Source organism: Cynocephalus volans, chromosome 12 (assembly GCF_027409185.1).
Source record: "Cynocephalus volans isolate mCynVol1 chromosome 12, mCynVol1.pri, whole genome shotgun sequence".
NCBI classification, from domain to species: domain Eukaryota; kingdom Metazoa; phylum Chordata; class Mammalia; order Dermoptera; family Cynocephalidae; genus Cynocephalus; species Cynocephalus volans.
Window position 1 is genome coordinate 82,776,999 of NC_084471.1, and position 16,420 is coordinate 82,793,418.

At 37.5% G+C, this 16,420-nt stretch overlaps 1 protein-coding gene across 13 annotated transcripts in view; it reads left to right on the forward strand.

Annotated features, from left to right (window-relative positions):
- Positions 1-2,216: 2,216 nt before the first annotated feature.
- CAPRIN2 (caprin family member 2) overlaps positions 2,217-16,420 on the forward strand; it is a 50,741-nt gene continuing 36,537 nt past the window's right edge. For 5 of the 13 annotated variants that reach the window (XM_063074712.1, XM_063074714.1, XM_063074715.1 and 2 more), the window contains exons 1-4: positions 2,217-2,331; positions 3,428-3,693; positions 5,660-5,722; positions 15,419-15,505. In XM_063074712.1, coding sequence (XP_062930782.1) covers positions 3,442-3,693; positions 5,660-5,722; positions 15,419-15,505 — 402 coding nt within the window. In that variant the 5' untranslated portion in view covers positions 2,217-2,331; positions 3,428-3,441. Of the gene's footprint in view, positions 2,332-2,428; positions 2,493-3,427; positions 3,694-5,659; positions 5,723-15,418; positions 15,506-16,420 lie in introns of those variants that run through there. The other 8 variants (XM_063074709.1, XM_063074708.1, XM_063074710.1 and 5 more) reach the window with 4 other exon arrangements.

Below are 16,420 nucleotides of genomic sequence, written 5' to 3' on the forward strand. Positions count from 1 at the left end.
GTCTGGCTGTTTCTGCAGAAATCAAACCATCCATTATACGTCATTAATATTTTTGTCTTTCTATTTTATTGATTTAGCTGTTTTTGCCATTTATACCTGCAGCTTTTATTGAACTCCCACTCAGCTCCATGAGGGCAGGGGCTATATTGTCCCACTGACCATTATATCTCTGTCACCCAACACATAGCAGGTGCCCAATAAATATCAGTTGAATGAATGAATGAATGAATGAATGTTTTCTTCCCTCACTGATTTGAAACAACACTTTTTATCATATTTCAAATATAATTTCTTGCTTAGCTTGGAGGTGGCATCCCACAAATACTACCTCACAGTTGGTAAGACAAATCAAGATATTATAGAAAACAGGGAGGAGGGGAGGGGAAAATAAACCAAACCCCTGACATGTGCTTTCAAAATAAGCCATATTCATTGGCTTTAAAAGATCTCCTCTGGCAGGAAAGCTTTTTTTCTCAATTACCTTTTTCATTTTTTCAGAAGACATTGCTGCAACATTACCTATTGTGGTACATTCTCCTACCAATGTCATACTATGCTGACACAGACTGTACCTTACTGGACTTGAGCTTTAATTATTTTTGCTCTTGTATTCCTTCTTGATTCATTTTCACCATCGGTATTGGGAAATAAATCTATATAGATTTATCCAGAGTTATTCCATTTAATGAAATATTTAGGATCTATGGCCAGATCTATATGACCAAAGGGATAGTTTTTGCCTGGTAAATTAGAAGGCAAACATTTCATGATTAATCCAACTGAAAGACATTTTTATGTTCATGATTGGTTAAGGTTACAAAAGGCATAACCCACGTTGTAACTTTGTGCCAACTCATTGATCCAAAAGTGTGTCCTTCACATTTTTCTTATTATGTCCACTGTCCTTTGTCTCATTAAGGATGAAGACATAGCTTTCCTTCCCTCTTGTTCAGCAGCTTCTGTTTTTTCTCTGGTTATAAACAATGAGACGAATAGACAATCTATTTTTTATTTGTCTGACCCTTAAGGTCACATAGGGGATTTAGAGATTCAAAGTTGAAAAATGCAGCATTAAAGTACATTCTGTCACCAGGGACTGAAAAGAATACAGATCATAAATTACAAAATATGGTATCAAGAAACGTCAAAATCAAGATAATTTTTGTGTGGGTTTGGCTAAGGCTTTTTAAATTGGGTTTTTGTTTCCTTGATTATTCTTCTAATTTTTGTTTTTCTCTTGCTAGTCTAAATAATTTTTATCAGAGCCTCAGGGGTAGACCTCAAACAATTCCATGTGGTGAAACAGATGGACACATGTTCCGGGCAAGATGCTCCTGGGTATTTCTTTTTTTTTTTTTTTTCCACCTCATTTGGTACGAGTAACACCATTCTTTCCTTCAGAAACTCTTATGTGTTTCCACAGCCTTTTCTCTTAATTTTATGCAGCCTCACAACATTTTTTTTTTTTTTTTTTTTTTTTTACCACTTCTGAGTGCCAGTGGATCGATCTGTTTCACAGCAACAAATAACAGCCTAAATAAACATAATCCTGCTATCGAAGGCTGCGGCGTCACCTACTCCGTCTTTATGGCAATGTTGACTTGGGGCACTCTGCTCTTGCAGGCTGAGTCAGTGTCCTGTGAGGAAAGGGGGATTTCCCCCATCCTACAGAGAAGGACGTTATCTGAGGGGCAAAGGCGCCCTTGCATTTCAAGAGCGCTCACCCAACCTACCAGAGTCTTAAGCTCGGGTTCTCTGGCAAATCCACAAAGGGCGCGCTGCTCTTTCCGAGTGACTGGAATCACCTGTTCAAGGTCGCGCAGACAACATGCTGGGTGCAATCAAGAGCGGCCGGGCTGAGCTGCGCAGTTCACGTCCCGGCAGCTCCCCGCATCACCCCGGGCCTATCTGGTGCCCCGCAACCTGAGCAACTGCGGGGAGAACGCGCCCTCTTCCGACCGCTTGCCAGCCCCAGCCGGGAAGCGAACTGACGCCTCGCGGGCCGAGACCGCCGGCCGCCTGGGCGGGGTCACCGGAAGGAGGCGGAGTCAGCGGCCTGAGGGCGCGCGCGGCGGGGGGCGGGGCGCGGCCTATGTAAGCCGTGTGGCGGAAAGGGCGGGCCTGGGTGCGAGCGGCTGAGTCGGCGGAGCCCCCGGCGCAGCAGACGCCGCGGGCGAGGACAGGGAGGGGCGAGGGAGGGGACGGGAGGAGGAGACGCGGGTGCGGGGTGGCGCTGCTCCACCTCCGCAGCTCTCCTGGCTCCCGCCGGCTTTCGAAGGCGGGCCCGGGCTGCGGCAGCGGCGGCGGCGGCGGCCTCGGCGGCTTGGGGAGGTGAAGCCGGGCTGCGGCGGCCTCGGTTGGCGCGGCGGCGGGGGGTGGGGAGGACGGCCGGCCTGGCGAGGGTGGGCAGGTCCCGGCGGCCGCCGCGGCGGGGTGGCTCGGCATCCCCGGGGCGGGGCCCTCGAGGGCAGCGGCTCGTGAGTTTCCTTCAGGTCGGCCTCCCTAGCGACCTTGCAGAAGGGGCCCCAGGGTCCGGAGGGCGGGAAGGGCGTGGGTCGGTGCCTTCAGGCGCTGAGTGACTGCTTGGTAGAGGGGCCCCTCATGCGGACTCCTGCGGGGACTCGAGGGGGGTCAGCGCTGGTGTGCACGGGGCCTCTTATGCCCTTGCTTTGGGGATGCTCCTAAAGGCAGTGAGATGGAAGGGACGGGTACCTCAGTGCCCAAGGGCCACTGGTGAAGGCAGTGGAAGGCTCGCTAGGATGAGCCCTTAGAGCGGTTGGATGTGAGTGGGTACAGGTTTGTCTAAACAAAACCGAAAATCGACTGGGGTGTTCGCAGCTTGAGAGAGCACTGGCTACAAAGTCCGGTAGTGATGGACTTGCCGGTTCAAGGAGATGCTGGTTCCGTTAGTAGAGAAACCTATAAAAGAATTGTGCTTGGGATTTTCTTTTAAATGTCCTTCATGACTGAGATTGGGGCTGGTGGTGAGGGATCGTATAAAGAGGTTCGAATGGCTGCCTTAAGGTCCCAATGTGAAAAGCTTACTTTTTTTTGTCATCACTTGACCATAGAAATTATTCAAGATGTGGTTTGCCCTCATGAGAGAAGAGGAGCTCTGAAGCCATTGCTTGATGAGCAGTTCTTCCTCCCTATGTGGAAAAATCGCATTTCTGGAAACATCCCCAATGTTGTAGATTTTGTCTAGTAAAGGCTGTTCTTACTGGCCAGTGCTTGGCACTGATTACCTCAAAAGTAGTGGGATGGAGGTACAGTATCTGACGCACCATTGGAGTTGAACTCACTTCTGTGAGAATTTTAAGGAAGTGGGTATAGACTTTCCAGGGAAATTAATGCCTGACTGTGTTCCTCTAGTCCCAATTCCAATTTACTTTTATACTTAACTTTCCAACCCCCTCCCCTCCTTCAGCCTCATCTGTTTCAATGGTGCAACTCTCTTCATCCCCTTTTGGTTACCAGTCTCCTTCAGGCCATTCAGAGGAGGGAACAGAGGGGAATATGAAGTCAGCCAAGCCCCAAGTGAACCACAATCAGCATGGGGAAAGCCAGCGGGCCACCAGCCCCCTGCAGTCTGCTCTCAGTTCTGCTGCATCTCCTTCCCAAGCATACGAGACCTATATTGATAATGGACTCATATGCCTTAAACACAAAATTAGAAACATCGAGAAAAAGAAGGTAACTTTTTTTTTTCCTCCCACTCCTGTATATGCACCATCTTGAACAAGAGTTAAGGAGCTTACTTTTTTTTCTGTCAGGGCTCATAGGTGTTCTTTCCTAAATAACCTTGAGATTAGCTGCCTGAAAACAAGCAAGTAGACTAAATATTAGATTTATTAAAAATTTTCTGTTTCATTTGTCAACACAAATGAAATATTCATAATAAGATTATTATGCATGGTGCTGTTGAAATACTTGAAGAGCTAGCTGTTTTAGGTCAGATTAATTCCTTGAGTGTAGTATTAATGTTTCTTTTCATAGATGAGTAATAGCTTGATTTTTTTTAGCTTGTTTTCCTTGTGACTTTATGCAGCAGTTGATATTGCAGTATAGCTGCTGCAGTCATTGGAAGCTTTAACCATGGGAGAGCCAGAAAATTCTTTAGCACTAATTTTTGCGTTGCTAGGTGATGCTTTAAGATTGGTAGGTGAAAGCATTGTAGACAGCCTTGTAAAGAGACCCAGGAATTATTACCATCCTAATATTTCATTAAATGCTGATGTAAAGATCCAAATCATTCTTCATTTCCTGAGTCATGTAACCTTTGAAACAGCCACATTACTTTGTTGTGTCATGATTTCTCTTCTGCTTCTGACAGGTAAGGTTTAGTGATTAGCTATATGGACCTACACACTCAAATATTTTTGTGCTAAAACCTAGATAAACTTAGGAGTGTTGCTTTTTAACAGAGGGGTATAAAGAGATTCTTAAGAGTCTGGTTGACTCTTTTTTTTTTTTTTTTAAGCTAGGAAAGTAGTGAAGAAGGGCCAGTTGCTAGTAGCTTCTCTGTAGCTCTCACCATTTATCTTTTGAATGCATGCAGTTGATCACAAGCGTGGTAAGGTGAGTGTGCCTGGGTCAGCACAAATTCCCTTCCACTGTGAGAACTGGTCAAAGCAGGATCTATTGATGGAGACTCATGAATGGCTTCCCTCTGGTGGAAGAACTATATATAGGTATACTTTCTCTAGCTTAACCTCTTTAATTTTTTTTTCTTTTTTTTTTTTTTTGGTGGCTCACTGGTACAGGGATCTGAACCCTTTGACCTTGGTGTTACAAGACTGTGCTCTAACTGACAGAGCTAACTGGCCAGCTCTCAACCTCTTTAATTTTGAATACCTACCTAAAAGTACCAGCACTTTTTTTCCCAAGCTTCTGGGAAAGCATTTTAAGAGTATAAAGCCAATATATGAGGAGCCTAAAAAAAATGCTTTTAGAACACTATAGTGGGTTTATGTTATTATTGTGGGGCCAATAAATGCAATTTATTTTTAGTGTGTTTCCTTAAATGTCAAATTTAGTATAGAAAATAGTTTCAAGTTGAGGTTACCATAATGCTAGAAAAGAAATCTTTTACATTTCTGTATTTCCATTAGGAAGTTTCCTATTAGGAAAATGTCACATAATTCAACAGGTGACTTTAATAGTTTAAGCATGAGGTTAGAGCAGAACTTCTTAACCTCAATACCATTATTGACATTTTGTGCCAGATAATTCTTTGCTGTGAGGGGTTGTCCTGTGTGTTGTAGGATGTTTAGGTACATCCCTGGCCTCTACCCACAAGATGCCAGTAGCACACTCCACATCCCTCCCATCCCACTGAATTGTGATAACTGAAATATCTCCAGATATTGCCAGTTATCTCTGTAGGACAAAATTGCCCCTGATTGAACACTGCTGGGTTAGGAGCATATAATTGACTAGGTTAAGTCCTTGTGTGTGAAGTACTCTAATTACACACTGATGTTATTCTGTGTATTTTTTTCTCCCTGACTGGAACTCATCCAAAATTGGCTTGTAAAATGGTATTCTTGCAGATTGATAGCTTACTTGAAGAACTTTGTTTTCATGGGAAACAAAGTCTGGTATTTATTCTTCAGAATTTTATATCAGACTGTAGTAGATACAAGTTTCTCTTTTGTAGCTCAAACTGGAAGATTACAAGGATCGCCTGAAAAATGGAGAGCAACTTAATCCAGACCAGTTGGTGAGTGGTTTATGATCCTTGGTCAGACTTGCTGGTTTCTTTTTCTTAATAAAACTCTGGGTGGATTTAATGAGACCAGATACTTGATAGGCCAAAAAGAGAGTTAGAATCACTGGATTTTTTGAAAGACTTAGGATGTCTTTATCTATTAGATCTGATAGATTTGGGTGTATTTCTCTTGGACTAGTAGATGGTGTGGATGTAGGTTGTTAAATAGGAATGAAAATGTCGACTGTCACTAAGAATTACTATACAGATTTTAATACAACTTATGCTAGTGTGGACTAAGGAGAAAAGGGAATACTCTAGCTGTCAGGTCTTCACTGGTATTTTCTAGACCTGATATCTTTCTGCTCTAAAGTGTAAAAGAATATTTACTATAGCTTGCCTAAGTTTTCTCCAGTTGCTTCCCCTTAATTCCTTTTATGGTTTTTCCTTACTTTTTAATCCTAGGTTTCCATGTCCCCTCTCAGGAGGCATGTTTATCTGATAAATATCTGGCCTTTTTTTAAACCTTACTAGAAATATTAGACTATTTACAGTTTTTTTGTCATTGTTTAAGTTGTCCATGGTATACCTGTTAATTGCAAATTTTATTTAATTTGTGAAGAGTTTTAAAAAATTATTTATTTATTTTTATTATGAATATTCATGAGATACAGATTAACAAATTGCTTTTATACCCCGTGTCCCCACCCAATTGTCCTCAACCCCCCCCCCCTCTGCTTTGCAGCCCTACTAATGTTCCCTCCCTCTGTAAGACCACTGCACTACTGTGGTCTTTCTTTTGTGAAGGAGAGTTTTTACACTATAGAAAGAAAGAAATGCTTCATTGGTGTTTGCCATTTTGACTTGATCACATCTCCTGGCTAAGAAGGGACAAAGTTTATTTAAAAGTTATTTGATCTAGTCTTTTATCTTTTTCAACACTTTTTTTTATGACTGGATTTTTATTGCCATGCTATTTATTATATAGAGAAAGTGGAAATAGCTTATTTGTTCAAAAAGAGGAGATACAGTTAAATATATTTTGGTGGTTTCTAAAATAAAATAATAAGTCTTAGAAATATATTTGACATAAGACTATTCATAAAACATTAAAGGGGAAAATGCAGGTTATAAAATAGTATGTCTTGAATGATCCAATTTTGTAATACATACATGTTTAATAAAATCTGGACATGTATATAACATGTTGAGTGGTTATTTTTCTCAGCATGGGATTATAGGAGATTTCAACTAAAGTTTTTGGTTGTATATCATAGTTACTGGCATTCAAGGACTTTTCCCTTGCCATATTGACTCTTCTTCACTGACCCAGAATTTTTGTGATGTAGTAAGTTATAATTTTGCTGAGGCATAGATTTGAATTGTGTAAGCTCTGGAATGGTGTGCTCACTTAGCTGGTGAGAGGACTTAGCTGGACATTCAGCATTTCAATGTGGCTTTGTTTTCAAGTAGTTATGGTGTGTTCAATAACTCTTAAAGTGATAAAACTTCTTTGGGTAAACATTCTTCAATGAAGTGTTTTGTTACAGTAGTGTTCTTTATTTTTGGGAAACATGGGCAATGGGAGGATTGATTGTTCTCATGATTGCTCTCTTAAGAAATGTCAAGGATATGCTATATTTCAGAGCTCCAGCCAGACAAACTTTAAGATCAGTATTTCATTACTGTCTTAGTAATCACATTTTCTATAATAAATACATAAACTTTGATTTCTCTAGTAATGTGCTGACAACTGCCATATTTATATCACCAACAGATCAGTCCTCTGAACTCTACATTCCTATATCCAGTTATCTGACATCTCTTGATTTCTTCCTGTCCCCCAAAACGTGCTCTTCCTTTAATCTTAACTATGTCAGTTGGTTGCTTGATCAACTAGAAGGATGGAGTTGCCAAAAACCTCAGAGAATTTCTCATTTCCTTTTTCCTCATACCTCACATCTAACTCATCAGCAGATCAGGCCAGTTCTACCTTCAAATAAATCAGGAAGCTGACCATTTTTCATAAATTCTACTTCTGCCATCCTGGTCCAAGATCTTTCATCTGCATAACTGTAATAGCTTCCTCACAGGTTATTCTGTTTCTACCCTCTCCAAGTCTGTTCTCAACATAGTAGACTCAGTGTCCTGTTCTCATGTAATCAGATGTTATTCCTCTGCTCACAAATCCCCTTGGTTCCCATTAGAGTGGTAACATATCCTCACTATGGCCTACAAAGCACTAAAAAATATGCTCCCCCCTTCCTTTTACATTTTTATTGCATTTCCTGCACTTCTCTACCCTGCTAGCTCCATTCCAGCTACACTGGACTTCTTGCTGTTTCTCAAATATACCAGGCACACTTCTACTTCAGGGCTTTTGTACATGCTGTTCCTATTGCCTGGGATGCTTTTTCTTCAGATGTTCAAATGGCTCAATTCCCGATCTCCTTCAGCTTTTTATTTGAAGGTCACCTTAGTACCTTAGTAAGGCCTGTCCTGACTACACTGTACCCCCATTCCCACATTTCCACTCCTTACCTCCTTTCCTTGCTTTATTTTTCTTAATAGAAGTTAGCACTCTTCTGACAAATTGTAAGGTTTTATTGTGTTTGTCTCTCTTCTTCCCTTACAATGTAAGTTCCATGAAAGTAGGGATCTTGTCTGTTCACCGCTGTATTCCTAGTGCTTAGAAGAGTGTATAGCATATAGTAGGCAAACCAAATATTTATTACTTATAGATTTAGTAAGTATAAAATGAATATTAGGTCTTTAGATATGACTAAGAGTTTGTGGTATTTTGAGAAGCCACATTCCCTCATGCAAGCAATATACAGGGGGACTTCAAAAAGTTTGTAGACCTCTTACTGGTGTTACAAAGGTGACACCCTAACCAACTGAGCTAACTAGACAGCCCTGTAGACCCCTTAATGGCCAGCCACCTAAATAAATAAATAAATAGTTTGTGGAAACATGGAATTAAAGGATAAAAATAAAAAATGTAGACTATTTTTCAACATAAGCTCCATCAAGTTCAAGAGACTTTTGTAAGTGGTGATATCGGCTGTTTTAGTTCATCCCTAAAGAACTGAGCATCCTGGGAATTAACCATACCAATGCAGTCTTTTTTATATTATTAACTGAAGAAAAGTGGGGGCTCTTTAGAGATTTTTTTTTTATGATTAGGAAACAAAAAGAAGTCAGAGGAGCCAAATCAGGACTAATGACTAATGATTGAAACTCTTGCAAAATCGCCTTTTTTTTGAAGAGAGGAATGAGCAGGAGCTTTGTCATGGTTGAGGAGAACTCTCTCGTGAAGCTTTCCCTGGCATTTTTCTGCTAAAGCTTTGGCTAACTTTCTCCAGTCTCATAATAAGCAGATGTTATTGTTCTTTGTCCGTCTAGCAAGTCAACAAGCAAAATTCCTTGAATATCCCAAAAAACTGCTGCCATGATCAGTTTGCTTTTGATTTGACTGGACCACTTCCACCTTTTGGTAGCCATGGCTTTGATTGTGTTTTGTATTCACGATCATATTGGTAAAGCCATGTTTCATCTCCTGTTACAATTCTTCAAAGAAATGTGGATCTTGATGCCGCTTGCTTAAAATTTCCGTGGAAAGCTCTGTTCTTGTCTACAGCTGATCTGGGTGCAACAGTTTTGGCACCCATTGAGCAAAAGTTTTTCCCAACTGTAATTTTTCAGTCAGAATTGTGTAAGGTGAACCATTTGAGATGTCTGTGGTATTGGTTATTGTTTCTCCTGTTAATTGTTGATCCTCCTCAATTGGGGCACAGACGAGATTAATTTTTTTCCTCACAAATTTATGTGGATGATCTGCTGCTTCAGGCTTCATCTTCAACATTATCTTGTTCCTTCCTAAAATGAGTTACCCATTTGTAAACTGCTGATTTCTTTGGGGTATTTTCCCCATAAATTTTTTTGTAAAGCATTGGTGATTTCACCATTCTTCCCCTCGAGCTTCATAATAAATTTGATGTTTGTTCTTGCTTCAGTTTTAGCAGAATTTATGTTGCTCTGATAGGGGCTGTTTTCAAACTGGTGTTTTATCTTTCTTGGTGCCTGAAAGTAGATCTTCTTCAGACATGTTATAACAAGTTAGTATGCGTTTATTTTTTTTGGTGCAAAAAAATTTTTGTAATCCATGCATAATTTTTTCATAATACGCAGTTTCCTTGAACTTTTTGAAGATCCCTCATGTATTTAAGGTAGAAAACTTAGAAAATGCAGGTAAATCAAAAGAAAAAAATCTATAGTTCTCAGAACTGTCGTCAGTATTGCAGTATTAAAAAGCTCTAAGTTTAGTTTTTAAAATTGGTAATACTTCACATAGTTCAGAAATTAGGAAATATTAAAAAAATGCAGTTTTTCTTTCACAAAAAAATGGTCCTTCCTCTGGTTAGTTCTCATTATATAATGATTGTTAATCGATTCTTAGATCTCCTTCCAAAGTTTCTTTAAGCCTAAATAAGCATATATCATTCTCCTTTCCTCATTTCTCCCTGTTTTTTATGTAACTTAGTCTATTATAGCCACTTTTGGGGGGCCCTTATTTTTGCCCCCTTCTATTTTTTTAATAGACTTTATTTATTGATTTTTGGTATGTCTGGAAACATTTTTATTTTGCCTTCACATTTTTTTACTTTGTTTAAAATTTTTTTTAATTGACACAATAATTGTACATACTTATGGGATACAGCAATATTTTGATACACATATACAATGTGTAAAGATCAAACCAAGGTAATTTGCATATCCCTCACCTCAAATATTTATCATTTCTTTGTGTTAGGAACATTCAGAATTCTCTTACAGCTACTTAAAAATACACAATAAATTGTTGTTAACTATAGTCACCCTACAGTGCTATAGAGCAGTAGCACTTATTCCTACTATCTAGCTATAATTTTATATCCGTTAATAGTAGACTTTTTTTGAGCTGTTTTAGGTTTATAGGAAAATTGAGTGGAAAATACAGAGAGTTCCCATGTATCCCCTTACCCTGTACATACAAGTCTCCTCCACTATCAGCCTTCTTCACCAGAGAGGTACATTTGTTACTTTCGATAAGCCTACATTGACATGTCATATTCACCCAAAGTTCCTAGTTTACAATAGGGTTCACTCTTCGTGTTGTACATTCTATGGGTTTGGACAAAAGCAAATGTATCTGCCCTTAAAGTATCATACAAAATAGTTTCAGTGCCCTAAAAATCCTCTCTGTTCTTACTATTCATCTACCCCTTCCTTTTTTTTTCTTTTTTTTTTTTTGTCTTTTTGTGACCGGTAAGGGGATCGCAACCCTCGGCTTGGTGTCGTCTGCACCGCACTCAGCCAGTGAGCGCACCGGCCATTCCTATATAGGATCCGAACCTGTGGCAGGAGCACCGCTGTGCTCCCGAGTGTGCCACAGGGCCGGCCCTTTTTTTTTTTTTTTTTTTTTTTTAACATTGTGTCAGTGATTCCATTATACATGGTCTTTAAAGTTTGGTTGGATTCCTCTGTGAAACTGCCTGAGCCTAGTTCTTTTTTGTGTGGGAGCTCTTTGAAAATATTCTCTATTTTTTCTTTGGAAATTAATTTTGTTTAAATTTCTTCTTTTGGAGTCAACTTTTAAAAACTTTTCCTTGAAAATCACTTATTTCATCCCTTTAAAAATTTTTTTTTGTGTGTAGATTGGGGCAAAGTAGGTTTTTTTAAAATAAAAGTTTAATACAGCCTATTTCTGTAGTTACTTTCCATTTATTTCTAATTTTGTGTGGTTTTATTTTCTCGTTTTATTTCTTAAGTTATCTAGTGATATGTGTATTCTTTTCTTTCAAAAATCAGTTTTTGGATTTATTTTATTCCACGTTTTGTCTTTTCTGTTTCTTTTTTTGGCAGCTGGCCTGTTTGGGGACCTGAATCAGCACCACGCTCTCTCAAGAGAGCTAACTGGCCAGCCCACACTTTCTGTCTTTTCTACTCAGTTTATCTTTTTTTGCCTTCCTTTGGTTTATTTGCTTTTTTTTCCCCTTCTTGTTTATTTTTGGAAGATGGCCAGTATGGGGATAGAACCCTGGACCTTGGTGTTATCAGCACCATACTGTAACCAGCTAAGCTAACCAGCCAGTCCCCCTTTTTAATTTTTATTTTTTGCTTTATATTCTAACTATGGTAATTTCATTTTCTAAATTTGTTGAAGGCTATGAATTTTCCTTCGAGCAGTGCTTTAGCTGTGTTAAGTTCAATACTGTATTTCCAATATTCATGAGAAAGTTTATAATTTCAGTTTGATTTTCTTCTTTAACCCAACAGATATTTGTAATACTTCTTTTTTGTTTTTTGTTGGTTTGTTTATTTCTTTTTGGTGTCTGGCTGGTATGGGCATCTGAACCCTTGACCACCTTGTTGTAACACTGCACTTTAACCAGCTGAGCTAGCCAGCTAGCCCTATTTGTAACACTGTAAATATAACTCTCTGTGGCCTGCATGGCTCAATCTCTTTTAAGATTTGTCCTTTTAAATAGTAAGAAAAATATCTAATAAAGTTGTTTTTAGAGTTTCATTTGTAACTTATATATGTTTTGGTTCAGATCTGGATTTGAAATGCAAAACCAAGATTCAAGTAAGTTCTTGGGCAGTAGGCAAGGGGCACTCAGTGCCTTTGATTCTACAGAAGTTTTTGTTGTAAAAGAATTAAGATTTGGTACCCATCCCTTGCTGCTTAACTTTGATCCCATGTTGTATTTAATGTATCTACACAAAACTCTTTAAGTAATATTGTATCTTCTCTCCTTTGTAGTTCCATTGATATTGGCCTAGTCAAGGCAAGCCAACTAAGCTTTACATAAGCTTCCTAATTGATCAACTTGTCTTGAGATCTTACCTACCAGTTCACCAGTCCCGTTGCCTCTAGTGTTATTTTCTTGAAACAGAAATCTTAGTACGTGATTCCTTTTAAAAGTTTAAAATTCTGTTCAGAATCTTCAGTATGTTTGAGGCTCTCTAAGATCATGTTCTGAACTATCTTTTGTTCATTCAACAAAATATTTTAAATGCCTACTTTGGGAGGTGCTGTGCCCAAAATGAGAGCTATAAAGGATCTGTAGCTTTAAAGGATGGGATTAACATTGCTGACTTCAGGTAGAACAGTTCTGGTGGAATGGTAGAAACAGAATCCAGGTCGATGAGGTCTGAAAAAGTAAAAACTGTGTAAACATTTTTGAAATTTGTCTAATACTGGAAGGAAGTAGTTGCCAGAGAGGAACTTTTAATTTCTTATTTAGGTTGGGGATGACTTGAACTTTTAAAATATTGATATAAGCATCAACAGAAAGGGAGAAGCTCTCTGTTAGAAGACATTAAAGGAGGGGATCATAAAGTAAGGTTTCTTTTGAAGGAAGAATTGAATAGGATCTAGGCCATAGGTAGAAGGATACCTTCTTCACTGTGTAAAGAAAGGAAGAATGAAAGGATGGATCCACATTAGATGGTGGGAAGTTGAGGTAGTTCCCATCTGATGCTATTTTTCTTGAATCAAATCTAATACCATTTAGGAGTGGATATGGAGGAATATTTCTTTCTATTTCTACATCCCTCTGAGGACTGTATACTATGTTTATATTATCTGCCTATTCTTGTTTCTGTAGCTCTCTCTTTATTATTATGAAATATGTGGTTCAAAGAAAAAATTGCATATTACTTATAATGCAAAACAAAGCATCAGAACCCACCTCTCAACCCTACTACTACATTACCAACACCATTGAAGCTCCTTTCTAGTCCCTTCTTTTTTCTGTAACCACGACACTGAACTTTTTCCTCCTCATTTTTTTGCTTTTATTTTGATAGCACTTGTTTATTGCCCTTAAATCTGTTAGAGTTGCTTTGTTGTACTTTATGATAAATGGTGTTATGCCATATATTCTGCAGTTTGTCTTTTTCATTTATTATATTTAGGATCTTTACACTGATGCAAGTACCTGTATTTCATTTATTTTTCTCTGTTAAGTAGTAGTCTGTAAATAGATCGATGCTTGAGTTGCTTGTAATTTTTTTGGTACTATTAACAACTCTACTTTGAGCAATTATATATATGTTATTGAGACACAGGTGCAAGATTTTTTTTTCAGGGTATATACCTGTGTCATTGGGCTGTAGGGTATCACATAGTTAACTGCACAGGTAAAAATCTCAAACTGTTTCCCAAATTTATTGTACCAATTTATACTAATACCTGTATTACACAGAAGTTCCTTTTGCTCTATATCATTATAAAGACTTAGTATTATCAGACTATTTTTTTAACAGCTTTATTGAAGTATAATGTACATACCACAAAATAAACTCACTTTAAGTATACAAGTCGTGATTTATAGTAAATTTGTAGAGTTATGCAACTATTACCACAATACAGTTTTAGAATATTTCTGTCATCCCCACAAGTTCCCTTTTGTGCCCTGAGCTCTATAAGTTTGTCTTTTCTGGACATTTCATATAAAAGTCTTTTGCATCTGGATTCTTTCACTTAGCATAATATTCATGTTATAGCATGTATAAATATTTCATTTCTTTTTATTGCTAGCCAGCATTCCATTGTATGGATATACCAAATTTTGTTTATCCATTTATTGCTGGCTGGATATTTGGATTGGTTTTTGTTGGGAGCTATTATGAATTATGTTGCTATATACATTTACATACAGATCTTTATGTGGACATGTGTTTTAGTTTCTTTTTGGGTAGGTACCTAAAAGCATAATACTATACTATTTTAATTACCAAGACTTTATAATGCAGGTTGAACATCCTTAATCTGAAAATCTGAAATACTCCAAAATTCGAAATTTTTTGAGCAGCAACATGAAAAGGAAATTCTGATTGGAGCATTTTGGATTTTGGATTTTCTCATTAGGGATGCTGAACTGGTATGTATTCTGCAAATATTCTAATATTCAAAAAAATGTAAAATCGAAAACACTTGTCCCAGCATTTCATATAAAGGATACTCAACCTGTATATCTTTATTTGGTTGGGCAAATTCCCTATCTTGTTCTGTTTCAGATTGGCCATTTCTTCTTCCATATAGATTTTTTAAGTCCCATAAAAAATCCACCTCTTTTCTAATTATCAATTTTGTTCATCTGTGAAATGTTAAAAATTTTTTTTCTCTTTTACATTTCCTGTAGGATGTTACTTGTTAATTCTTTTGCAGTACATATTTAACTTTGTCTGTTTTAGGTAATTATTTACAAGTCTTTTCTACCATGTTATAAATGACCTTAAGTTGCTTGTTCATGTTTGTGATACTCACCATGCTACTTGTGTAATATATTTGAATAGTGAATGAATATTGACAGCGAAATCCTATTTGCTCAGTGCTCTTAAAACCCACAGGCCTCTCTGACTTTAGACTTTATAGATAGGGTAGAATTAGGGCTCATATTTCTAATTTAAAAATTAAAATTCTAGCATTAAAATTAAATTTGTAGCATGACAATTGAATTTTAAGTGTAACTTTATGTAACTTATACTAATACTCTTTCTCTGTACTTTTTTCTTTTAGTGAGTACTTTTCTGTGTATGTATAGTAAATAGCTAGTTCATAAAGTCCTAAGTCTCCTCTACTGTATTTAAGGAACACTTATTTAAGTACATGTTTGTACTGAGTTCACAAAATTGATGTTTTCTTATCCTATATGATAGGAAGCAGTAGAGAAATATGAAGAAGTGCTACATAACTTGGAATTTGCCAAGGAGCTTCAGAAAACCTTTTCTGGATTGAGCCAAGATGTGAGTATGTTTTCTTTGGTTTTCGTGAAACCAAGTTAACCAATAATCTTGAAGAAAATGTCAATGGCTAATAGTGGTGTCTGGTTACCATCTAATTTCTGTGATATTTTATAGGGGATGGGAGATTGAGGATAGCTACTAAAGAACTAGTTATTTTAGGTTCTGGAGTCTCAAGGGAACACAAATGGTATCTGAATATGAGACACTGTAAATAAAATATTAGTTATCTAATGTGTGTTATTTTGATATGGAATTATAGAAGTCATTGGGAAGGGGGATAAAAACTATTTTGACAGATGTATTTATTAAAGATATTTTAGAAAATAGGCATATAAATTAATATAATAGGCTTGTAAATTTAGCATTATTTAACATATGAGGAAACATAGAATTGCTATTCTTATTGAAAGCATGAAAATTATTACCAGTAAAATTTATAATTCATGTTAAACAGAGTTAAGTCTGGCCATGTTACATTCTCTATGTTGAACCTTTTATCCCTGACAAATTTAATCAGTAATTAATGTGAAGTCTTAAGAATTCCTTAATGAAGTATTCTTCATTGTTTCAGGATCTTAGCACTAGAAGGTCCTTTAAAGGTCATGTTTCAACAATTGAAGAAATTTTTTTTTTAATAGTTAAGTGTCTTCACTAAGTTTTTCAAGAACATTCTCAAGAGCAACTTTTTACATATGAATCCATTTACATAGCAGAGTGCCAACTATTACCAAAATACGTAATTTCCTTTTCAGCAAATATTTTCATACAGCAGCATTTACTGATTACAGACGGGGTACTTTACAAATGTTAGGTATTTAAAAAATTTATTTATTTTCCAGGATAATTAGTATATTCAAAATTATACAATGTAGTCATTTTTTGTGGCCCTTTACAAATTTCTTGCTAACCCCCATC